Consider the following 12040-nt stretch of genomic DNA (forward strand, 5'->3'; position numbering starts at 1 on the left):
GATGTGGTAAAGGATTATGATTGTGAGATCCTGTACCACCCGGGCAAGGCTAATGTTGTAGCCGATGCACTGAGCCGCAGAGCGGAGAGCGCCCCATTGCGAGATGCATGTTTGTGATTGACCGTGATAGCTCCGGTGTTGGAAACCATTCGTGGGGCACAGGTTAAGGCTGTGCAGCCTGGGAACCAGAAGAGAGAGAGCGAGTTTTCGGGTTGGTATCGGAGTTTGTTAGCGATAGTCGGGGGCTTATGACATTTCAGGGTCGTATTTGGGTACCGTTTGTGGGCGGGACGCATACCATTTTGATGGAAGAGGCTCATCGATCATAGTTTTCAATCCATCCTGGGGCCACTAAGATGTATTTAGACCTGAATAGGGAGTATTGGTGGCCCTGTATGAAGAGGGATGTCGTGTGGTTTGTTGAGAGGTGCTTAACCTGTCGTAGGGTTAAGGCCGAGCACCAGAGACCTCATGGTATGTTGCAGCCGTTGGAGGTTCCCGAGTGGAAGTGGGAACAGATTACCATGGATTTTATCACCAAATTGCCAAGGACTTCTAGGGGAGTCGATGCAATTTGGGTGATTGTGGACAGGTTGACAAAGAGCGCCCACTTCCTTGCTATCAGTGAGAGCTCTTCCGCAGAGAAGTTGGCAGAGGTGTACGTGAGGGAAGTGGTATCACGGCATGGAGTGCCGATCTCGATTGTCTCAGACTGAGATGTGCTTTTCACTTCCAGATTATGGAAGAAATTTCATGAGGAATTGGGCACTAGGCTGCATTTTAGTACCGCATACCATCCCCAGACTGACGGACAGAGTGAGCGGACGATTCAGACGCTCGAGGACATGCTCCGGGCATGTGTGTTGGATTTCGGTGGGAGTTGGGACACGTATTTGCCATTGGCAGAGTTTTCTTACAACAACAACCATCATTCGAGCATTGGTATGCCACCCTTTGAGCTATTGTATGGGAGGAGGTGTCGGATCCCCATTTGCTAGGGAGAGGTCGGGCAGTGTGTTATGGGTAGTACCGAGATTGTGCTTCAGACGACTGAGTAGATACAGCAGGTCATGCAGAGGTTATTGACCGCTCAGAGTCGTCAGAAGAGTTATGCGGACAGGCGTCGGTCCGAGCTCGAGTTCCAGGTCGGCGACATTGTACTCCTGAAGGTCTCTCCTTGGAAATGAGTGATCCGATTCAGGAAGAGGGGCAAGTTAGGGCCCCAATATATCAGTCCTTTTCGGGTGATCGCAAGGGTAGGCAAGGTAGCCTACCGGTTGGAGCTACCTACAGAGTTAGGTCAGATCCATGACACTTTCCATTGCGTTGCTATGCGGTTAGAGAGTAATGAAGAGGCTTTGTTAAAAGGTTAACAAGACTATAAAGCTGATGCAAAAGAATATTTTTTGCAAATCGGAGGGTGTGAGGTGTAATATCCTGAATTTCCAGGTATATTAATTTATTCAATTATTTTGGAATTTGTGGAGGAAGTCGGCAAGTTGGAGCCAAGACTCGCCGAGTAGAGTCGCGGATGTTCATCCGGGTTCGCGTCCGGACTCGGCGAGTCCATTAGTGGACTCGGCGAGTCCACGCTATTTAATGAAACCCTAATTCCCCGGGTTTGGAGCCTATTTAAGGGCACTTATGGCCTCCCATTGCGGCTACTAGTCCCTTGAGAGAACCCTAAGAGAGCTCAATCGCTGTGAGAGAGAGAAGAAGTCACTTTTTGATCCTTGTATCTTTGGTTTAGTAAGAAGAAGGTGACAAGAGCAAAGAGGAGGTGCGTTTCAAGTAGATCCAGAGTTTAGAAACTTCATTTTGAGGTAATAGTTCGAACCTCCTTCAGTTTTAGTGTTGATCTTTAGAGTTAGGGTTTTCTAACCCCTTTGGAGAGTGATTATGTGGAGCAAATGGTCCCTCCTCGAGTTTGTGCCTTGGATCTGGACTCAAAGAGGTCCAGAGACCTTAACCCTTGGAGCTTTATGGATTAGTTTGGGGTTATTGGACTTAGGTTGCCATTTTTGGGACCAAATCTCCTTTTGATGCCTTGTTGTGGTTATACAAGCATCAAGTTTCAAACTTTATGTGACATTCATGTTTGGGGAGGCCAGATCTATGGTTTGGGGAAACAGATCTGACCTCAGGAGGTCAATAGAGTTTGTGCATGGCATGAACTCGCCGAGTTGTTCTTGAGACAAGGCGAGTAGGGTTAGGGTTTCACGTAAATTGTTCAACGAGTAGACTTGCCGGGTTGGGGGATGACTTAGTGAGTCACGAGGGAGTTAGAGGACTGGAGTTCAAGGCGGTACTCGCCGATTTGTTCTTGAGACTCGGCGAGTTGAGTCGGGGTGGCCCCGCGATTCATGGCTGGTATGGCTCGTCGAGTATAGGGAGGGACTCGGCGTGTCAAGCGGGACAAAGAGTTAAAGGACATATGAGGACTTGCCGAGTCACCAGGGTGCACTCGGCGAGTAGGGTCAAAATGGGACCGTTGACTTTTGTTGACTTTTAGGGTTTGGTTATCAATAGAGTCCTTGTGACAAGAGGGGTGGGTAAAATAGTCTTTTGCCTTTCTGAGGGTGCCAATGGCAGTTTGAGTCTAGTCTCGAGAGTTATATTTATAAGAGTATTTATTTTTGTGAATAAGCGGAGGCTAGGAAATATTTTCCATCGAGTCAGAGATTTACCGAGATGCCTGAGGTGAGTCTTCTCACTATACTTTACCTAGTGTGGTAACAGAGTTATGCATGATTCAGAGTTACAGAGTTGGGACTTTCGGGTCCCTAGAGTTAGGGCCAGAGGGCCCACAGAGAGTTGGGGCTGGAGGGCCCCATTAAGACACATTGACCAGAGGGTCGACAGAGTTACAGCCTCGAGTGGCTATTATGTGTTAGAGTGGTATTTTGGGGAACTCACTAAGCTTATGCTTACAGTGTTCAGTGTTATGTGTTTCAGGTACCAGTGATGACCGCAGGAAGGCGCCGGCTTGATTCGTACACACACATGGAATTTATGTATTTTGATCTTGGGGGATATTTTGTGAAACAAAGACATGATATTATAACATTTTATGAATAAAGGAGTTTGTAAAAATGTGTTTGAAAATGCGAAAAATTGTTTTAATTTTTACGGGGTTACATGTGTATATCCCAAGAGCATTAGCCAACCCCCCACATGATATGGAGGTCAATAATTGGAAGAAAGCATTTGAGTATTTTCAAACGGATGGACACATAGCTACTTTCAAAAGGAACAAAAATGTTTGTCAAATGCAAACGATCGTGAACTGTGGGGGGTCTAGTTTGTATAGTTGTACTTCATATAAGAAGGTAACGTATGATATTTTTAATTATTTATTTAAAATATAATCTAATTTTTAATGTTAAACATAACCCGGAGAGAATGGAAACCTTTCGCAAGGCTCATATCGTTTGGAATGGTGTATTATTTATTTAAAATATAATCTAATTTTTAATGTTAAACAGAACTTAAAGAGAGAGGAAACCTTTCTCATGAATCATATCGATCGGAATGGTGTATTTGTTAGTGTCGAGGCAGAACAACAATATATAAGAATTTAATTATAATTTTATCATATAACAAAGTGTGTATCTATACTTAATTGATAATCACTTTTGGAAAATACAAAATCAGTTAGTGGAAGAGCTCTTACAAGAAACGCAAGCGGAAAAAGGTTAAACAGAGTTAACATTCGCTCAATAAAGAGCTACTTTCGAGAGAGTATTAGGTGAACGACGTGGTCATATCCGAAGTGTCGACCGAAAAGCTTATACTATCATGTTGATTAGATTGTCATTGCAAACACCAACACACTCAACATAACCTTCATAGGTAAAACATGATTATTTAATTTGAATAAATGCATGTGGATTTGGTAATTTTTGTTTTTGGTGATTATTTGCTAAAACCATTGGTAATTGGTTTTTTGCCCTAAGTGCAAGAAATTGCAACGTACTTTGGTTTTTTGTCCCTAGTTTAAATGTAGCAATGTAGTTTTGCATCAATAAATACATGTTGATTTGGTAATTGTGTTTTTGTCCCAAATGCAAGAAACAACAATGTACTTTTGGTAATTCTTGGATTTAAGTGCAAGAAATAGCAATGTACTTTAGTATATCTTGTATTTAAGGTTCTTGAACACAAAAAGAGTAGATTATTTAATCTAAAAGTCTCATGTATCTATATAATGATCAATAAATGCATGTTGGTTTGATAATTGTGTTTATGTTTTATGTCCAAGAATTAGCAATGCACTTTGGTTATTTTGTACCTACTTTAAAAATAGCAATGTAATTTGGCATCAATAAATGCATATGTTAATTTGGTAGTTTTGTTTGTAATTGTGTTTATGTTTTAAGTGCAAGAAATAACAATTTACTTTGGTTTATCATTCCTAGTTTAAAAATCACAATGTAATTTGGCATCAATAATTGCACGTTGATTTGGTTTGATAATTTAACTTTGATGTTTATATATGTTGTTATTTATTATGTAGTTGAAAAATCTTCGGGTAATGCTCAATGACCCCATGTGTAGGGATGAGTTTTACGTGTTTCTTCAACTGGGGAAAGATTAAGGAGGAAACGACGGGAACGGAGGTGATGGTTCGTCGTATAATTAGTTTTGTGTTTTGTATGTTAGACTATTCGTGGCACATTACTACTAGCTTGTTGTGATTATTAATGTTTGGTTGTTTATTTTGGTATTAAATTAATTATATATAATGTTGTTACACTGTTTCGTACCTAATTTGATATTATATAATCTTTTTTTTTTTTATTTTGTTGCATTTAATGTCGTAATGTATCAGGTTTTTTGGACCGAAATCGCTGATTAAAAAAAATTTTAAAAATTAAAAAATGTTATTACTAGCAACACTATTACTGGTCATAGGATGAATTACTGACAACTGGAGCGTTAGCGACGACAAGTGTTATTACCGGCGACAACAAAATTAGCGGCGGCATTTTGATCAATAGCGACATCTGAGACGGTAGCGACAACATTTTATCGGCGACGTGTCGCAGCTATTACCTTTACCGACGACTTTGATATTCTTTACTAGCAACTTTTGACGCCACTATTACACTTTTTTCTTGAAGTGGTCTCAAAATCATAATTTTACGTTGGAATGAACTTTTTCTAGTTATTACTATCCTCTCCGTTTTGTAAAATCATGTTATCCATAAACCGTAAAGGAAAACGACGTATGTATATTGAATTGATATTCACTTAGGGTCTGTTTGATATTGATAGTAAACCAGTCAGAATAAAGGGCTCGGTCCTCAATCAGTAGTTAGTTTGTTTGATTTGGGTTGTTCATCTTCAGACTCGGTCTAAAGAAGGGACTCGATCAAAAGAAATTTGATGATTCGGTCCTCATCTCAAAACCTCCTGATTGAGTTTTGGCCTTAAATCGGCCCCAAATGATACGCTTTGCTCTCGTCTCTTTCAATTGATCGCATTGCATCTTCAATCGATTATGCAGTTCTTCGTCCCCATTTTTCCCCACAAGAAATCGATAATCTTTTTCCTCCTTTCTCCTGCATCTACCCTATCTCCCTTCAAATACTCTTATCTCTCTATTTGGGTGGGGATGCGTTTGAATCGTTTTGTGCTCTACATCAAGTAACTGAAGCATCCGAATAGATGAGCAAAACTACATCAACCAAACAAATATAAAAGAAAAATAGAAGGAGTGGGGAGAATTTTCTTAACAAAAATGCGTTTGATTTTAAATTTGCAATATAATATCAAAAGTCTACTCAAATTTGATTCTGAGAATTCTTTAGCAAAAATTTTGAAGTTTTAGCTTTCATATAATGTAGCATTCTTTTTTTCATGTCTTGTTAAGCGTGTGCCATGTAGCTTGCTAATCCCATGAGAATGTATGTGTAATGCTTATTGATATAATGTACAAATTTTCAATGCTTATTAATATAATGTACAAATTTTCTGGACATGCGTTTTCTTGAAAATGATTTGTAGATGCCTGAAAGTGCTTGCGTTTGATCCCACATTTGATCTCGGGTCAACATATTAGTTGCTGATACGATGATTTGAGTATGTATATAAACTAGATATTGTAGTTAAACATGGATATATTACGGTGAGATTAGTATAAAAAGATTGTTTTTTTTTTAAGTTTCTTGATGTTTGAGTTCATTGATGTGTCTAGTATTTTTTAAAAGTTTCTTGATTGTATTTTTTATAAGTTTCGGTTAGAAGTTAATTCAGTCAGAGTTTCTAACTCAGTCAACTTCTAACTCAGTCAACTATAATTCAGTTAGTAAATATGACCCCTTAGATTTATAATATATATGTTAATTTATCCCATTATCGAAGATATCTATCTATTAAATATTTATGCAAACCCCTCCATGAGCAAGAACAAACATAAACGTCATGGTAATGCACTCTTTGATGGATGTATTTCATTAAAAAAGCAACAAATCAAGAATAATACACTTAAATAATGGAAAAAAGTTTGAAATTTTTAACTGAATACATAGTGACAAGAAATGTGACAAAGTAAATTAACTCTAGTCTATATTGAATGACATACCCGGAAAATCACGTGTACGGGATCAAACTCGTAGCACACTCTTTGATGGATATCTTTTTTCACTGATAAATCTTACGCATGAGATTTAATCAACATGCAAACATATATCGGCCAAGATATTTTTAGGTATTATTTTGGTTTAGTATAAAATCAGGACTATAACTAGTTACTTTTGGTGCACACTTTCCGAACTTCACCTTGAGAACCTGTAAGGACCCCAATCCTGCCCATGTTAACCATAGAGACACCAAAGTCCTTGAAGAATGTGGAACCCTCGCTAGTAGCTTGAATCATGTAAGCTCTAGTCTCTGGGTCATCGAGTAAGGCTGCATCTGATTGAAGAAGTCCCCTCCTCTTTGTCACTAATTTGAAATAGGAGTCATCGAATGTCTTGAAGCTTCCTGGGTCTAACTCAGCAAAAGTGGTTAGATCGTTTGGTTTGCACTTTAACTTCAATCTTGCAATGTAGTTAGGGTCCATGGTGGGGTCTGTATCCCCTTTACCGGTGAAGTTGTAGAGGCGGCTATCAAATGACGAACAATGAGATATCCCTATGGTGTGCCCTCCTATAAATAATCAATAATCCAAATGTATAAGGATTATTAAATAATGCGTTTCAACTCACTCATTCGACTGACTTTTAAAAATACAAAGCTGACATTGTCGTGAGAAGAATGTACCTGAGAGAACAACAAGGTCTTTTGTGTTTAGGCCCCTTAATGCCCAGGATTGTTTCAAAACACTGATGTTTGAGGTAAATGATCGCAAGCCTGTCACTGGGGTTATGGGATCAATGAATAAAGACACATTTCCATCTCTTCGGCCTGTTTCAACCTCCCAATATGGTCCCTTAGTCTGTCAACAAGTGAAAAAACAAAAAGGAAACAAAATTGGTTATCGTGCAACTTGAAATGAAACTGGATACTTGAGAGGAGAATGATATATACCGCTACTGTAACGTCTCTGGGAACTAAGGCTACAATGTCAGCACATGAAACCACATCTGGGCAGGCCTTTTCTAACGCCAACTTCACCCTATCGATAATGTTGAACCCTCTTAAGCTTAGATTTGGTGGAGAAAATTTCTCGGACTGATTCGTTGGAGAATCCAGTAGGACAGATCCATCACAACACTATAAATAAGAGAGGCATCCAAGTTAAATTAGTAGTTTAAGAACGTAAATTACGATGCAAAAAAGAAGGGAATTATAATCTTGTGCTAAAGTATGCTATTACGGACCCTAATGAAGCAATCGTGGAAGTGCATTCTCAAAAGAGGGCCAGATAGAGATGGTGCTATAGCCATAACATCGCTGATAACCTCAGATACTATCACCTCGGCCTGAGGGCATCATTTCTTATAGAACCCTACTTTCAACCCTTGGCCTTCTGCATGTAAAGATAACAGTGATTGGACTATTATTTGAAGCATGAAAATCCGGAATAAGTTCTTTCCATCAGCCATTTCTAATAGGAAAGACTTTCACAAGTTAAACTTCTTTGTGGGATATTTGAAATGTAAACCATATCATGCCTCATTTTATAGTTTCTTAGGGAAACCCAATAATTTGAACACGATATAAATGTCGTAGTCACCACATGGCATGCATTTATATATTATTGAAATTTAATAAAAAAAAATGTTTGACTTTGATGATTAACACAATGACGCCGTTTAAAAAATCATACAGATAGGAAAACTGTCATGTTAACAATGGTACTATTTGCTAGGGTCCCAATATTTCTTATTATATCTAGCAAACATGTACTATATAGACGACAAGGCTAGCCATCGTCTAACTATTTAGAACAAATCATGTTAAAAGTAAGACAATCGAATGGCAAAAAATAGTTGACATTAGCAGGAACATGCATTCCTCAATCAATAACCTAATGCATGACCACCGCAATATCCCAACTAGTTATAAAGAATTGGAAAACAAGTTGTAGGTAGAAGAATATATAAAATAAACGAAAGTAAGTGTCAAGCCAATCAACGGATTTGTCAAAGCAGATGCCTTCATAAAACAACAGGGTTTGATAAATCTTTGTTGGATATAATCTTGATGGTTCAAGTCAGGTTAATTGGGTAATCTAGATGGGTCAAGTTCATTTGGTTCATGGGTCATGTAGGTTTATTATGCATGTTTATTTTTGAATAAAAGGATATGGTAAAGCTATGACCGAGTCTTAGGGAGTGTGTTGAGTGGTAGAAGAAGTCACTCCACTTACCAGGTTTTTAGGAAAGAATAGTAGTTTAATTGTTTTCTTTTGTAGCTCCCACGTGATGTATGGAAGGATTATATATAGCCTTTAAGTGATAGCATGAAGATATAATAAGAGTAACTTTTGCAGATATTTTTTCCTTCTTATATTTTTCTATCTCTCTATTTTGTTTGTGTGCAGATTTATAGCAGTAGAGAGGGCCTGATCCAACATTTGGTATCAGAGCAGTTTAAGAAGTGGGCCGGTTTGAGAGTCGACTTTCGAATGAGGGAGGAGACCTTGACTGCAGGGATGTGAGTACAGTAGAAGCAGCGGGTCGAAAATGTTTTGCAGGTTAAAATCAGAAACAAGGTTTGTTTGGCATCGTTTTTTCCCTACGGGGAGCAGCAGCGGGGGGCTGTTTCGGGACTGGTTTACAGCAGAAGGCGGAGAAGTTAAAGGTTGATCGGGTTGACCGTTGTCATGGGGAAATGTGGAGTACCGTTCAAGACAACGAGGGTGACTGGTGATGAAAATAGGTGGTCCGTAGCTGTTAGCTATGATCAAAGGGAAGTATATATGGTATTCAAAGGAAAGTCCGGCGGTAGGTTGTGGGTATGTCACCGGAAAATGGAGAGATTTACTGGAGATGCGTGAGAAAACGAAAAGAAAAGATCGGTCAAAGCAGGTGGCTTTGGGTTTGTTTCGTTTTTGCAGGTGAAAGAAGACGGGAAAAGCGGGTTGCTTTGTTTTCTTGATCGGTGGAAGACGGCTCTCGTTTCAAAGAAGTGTTAGGAGAAAACGGATTTTGTGTGGTGACAAACAACAGCCGGGTATGGAGGACTTTGGACGTGACCGAGGTGAAGGTCGGGTGTCCGGGATAAGTTGGGATTTTGTGATGACTTTGGACGTGACCGAGGTGGAGGTCGGGTGTCCGGGAAAAGCCAAGAATCGAGTTGGTGATTAATGGCTGCTGTGAGTCTGTAGCAGCAAAATCATAGCAAGTAGTAGGCAACAAACATAATAAGGAAAAAAAAGAAAGAAAGCAGCAAGATGAAGCTAGCAGGAGGGTGAAGCAACATCAAGATCATCAAGATTAGGGGTGATTGTTGGATATAATCTTGATGGTTCAAGTCAGGTTAATTGGGTAATCTAGATGGGTCAAGTTCATTTGGTTCATGGGTCATGTAGGTTTATTATGCATGTTTATTTTTGAATAAAAGGATATGGTAAAGCTATGACCGAGTTTTAGGGAGTGTGTTGAGTGGTAGAAGAAATCACTCCACTTACCATGTTTTTAGGAAAGAATAGTTGTTTAATTGTTTTCTTTTGTAGCTCCCACATGATGTATGGAAGGCTTATATATAGCCTTTAAGTGATAGCATGAAGATATAATAAGAGTAACTTTTGCATATACTTTTTCCTTCTTATATTTCTCTATCTCTCTATTTCGTTTGTGTGCAGATTTATAGCAGTAGAGAGGGCCTGATCCAACAATCTTGAAATTAAGTATTCATAAATATTTCATTAACAAGTAGCGACCATACCTATCCTTTTTCAATCTATTCTATAACACCATAAGAATAATAGGCATTAGCGCCAATGTTTTTAGCAGCGATAGGAACCGTTAGCGGTGGTATGTAACTTTCGGGTTATGTATCGCCGTTAAAGGTGAATGTCTCCGCTAAAAGTGTCCCTGGTAATGCCTATTGTCACACCCCCGAACCAGACGGCGGAAACGTCCGGGGGCTGTTGTGACTCAATTGTATACCATAACATTGAATATATATGAAACATAACAACATTCGTCACCATTCATTAATATAGTACAACCAGTAGCGTTTACATGACATACACTGTTTAAATATTACATTCCCAAAAATAAATTGTTTGACTCGTACATAAACAAACTGCAAGCCATCACTGAATATGATTTCCTTTGATACAAGGGTTTCCTGAGAATACAAGTATTTTGAAAAACATCAACATATGGTATGTTGGTGAGTTCATAAGTTGTATTTGAAAAACAATGTTTCGTATCGTTTGAAAACCACCAGAAAATCCGATATTTTCTGAAAAGAGAAGCTTTTGAAAACGGTGGTGAAGATCCATAAGTATGCTTGTTTGTTTCTATACTTGTAGCAATTGTTCACTAAAATTTTATGCATTTCGAATCCGATATGTATTGAAAAACCTAGGAAAACCCGATGTTTTCCTAATCCTTTGAAATCCATTAAGTTGCGTTGAAACCATTACAAAAATAGTAGTCTCATTCCCAGGCGACGTTGGATTATTTTTGAGCATGATTAATTACTACAAACCAGCATTACACAAACGCCCAGTTTATAGCAATACTAACGATCCCGAAGGCATCGTCCGTACTAATCACTTTATCCAGCCGCCCTGACTACGTGTCGTCCCACATCCGAAGAGAAAGAGGACACGAAGGCCTCGATGACTCTATTAGCCGGTTGGGGATAATATGTGTACGAGGGGTCCCCGACCCGCCTCGCAAAAATATGTAGACTTTACTAGCAATACCAAAGGACCCTTGGGGACCAGTGGTATACGAGCCATTGAAAGTCCCTCTACGTTGTGCCAAGTCGGTGAAACCCAACACTTCGTAGAAAAATATGTATTCGGGCCTTAAGATCAGGTCATTAGGCTAGCTAGGCCCAACAAACAAGATTTTACACTTTTGGGGCCCAAAGATGGTGCGTAGACGTCTGTGCACACTCGTATGTAAGTTAAGTTCCCAAACGTTATTTGTATGTATCGTAGTGTCGCCATGTTAGTAGTTTCGGATTTTCATTGGTTCGAGACCGAACCAATTCGTTTTACAACGATTTTGGTATTGTAGTGTATTGTGTTTCGTCGATAGTCGCGGTACCATTATTTGGTCAAATTGCATGCATTGAATTAGTCTTGAAAATTTTCTGTTTTCAGCCCCTCCTTGTTTGTAAAATTTACTTTTTCAACCCTTTACTTAAATACTTTCCGGTTTGGTCCTTAAATCAATTTTCTTGACATTTTAACACCAAAAATTATTGAAATAAATATTTTTCAGCATATTTTTCATAGAAAACAGCTTAAGTCCCTGGAATTTCAGTTCTCTCGGTTATAACCCTTCTTTTCGCAATTTTGACAATTTTGGCCCAAATTGTGAGATTTTTGCAACTTTGGTCCTTTTTAAATTTAAAAAGCATTTTAAACCTTTGAAAAGGACTTGGATCACTTATGGTCCACTGT

At 39.0% G+C, this 12040-nt stretch overlaps 1 protein-coding gene across 1 annotated transcript; it reads right to left on the reverse strand.

Moving 5' to 3' along the window:
* Nucleotides 1-6463: 6463 nt before the first annotated feature.
* Nucleotides 6464-8026, reverse strand: LOC111892423 (peroxidase 27). Its single transcript, XM_042900773.2, has 4 exons — nt 7827-8026; nt 7534-7719; nt 7267-7441; nt 6464-7152 (listed from the first exon to the last, which is right to left on the reverse strand). The coding sequence occupies exons 1-4, from the start codon at nt 7890-7892 to the stop codon at nt 6749-6751; spliced, it is 831 nt and encodes a 276-aa protein (XP_042756707.1). The 5' UTR covers nt 7893-8026; the 3' UTR covers nt 6464-6748.
* Between the last annotated feature and the right edge of the window lie 4014 nt (nt 8027-12040).

This window comes from Lactuca sativa, chromosome 1 (assembly GCF_002870075.4).
Source record: "Lactuca sativa cultivar Salinas chromosome 1, Lsat_Salinas_v11, whole genome shotgun sequence".
Classification (NCBI taxonomy): domain Eukaryota; kingdom Viridiplantae; phylum Streptophyta; class Magnoliopsida; order Asterales; family Asteraceae; genus Lactuca; species Lactuca sativa.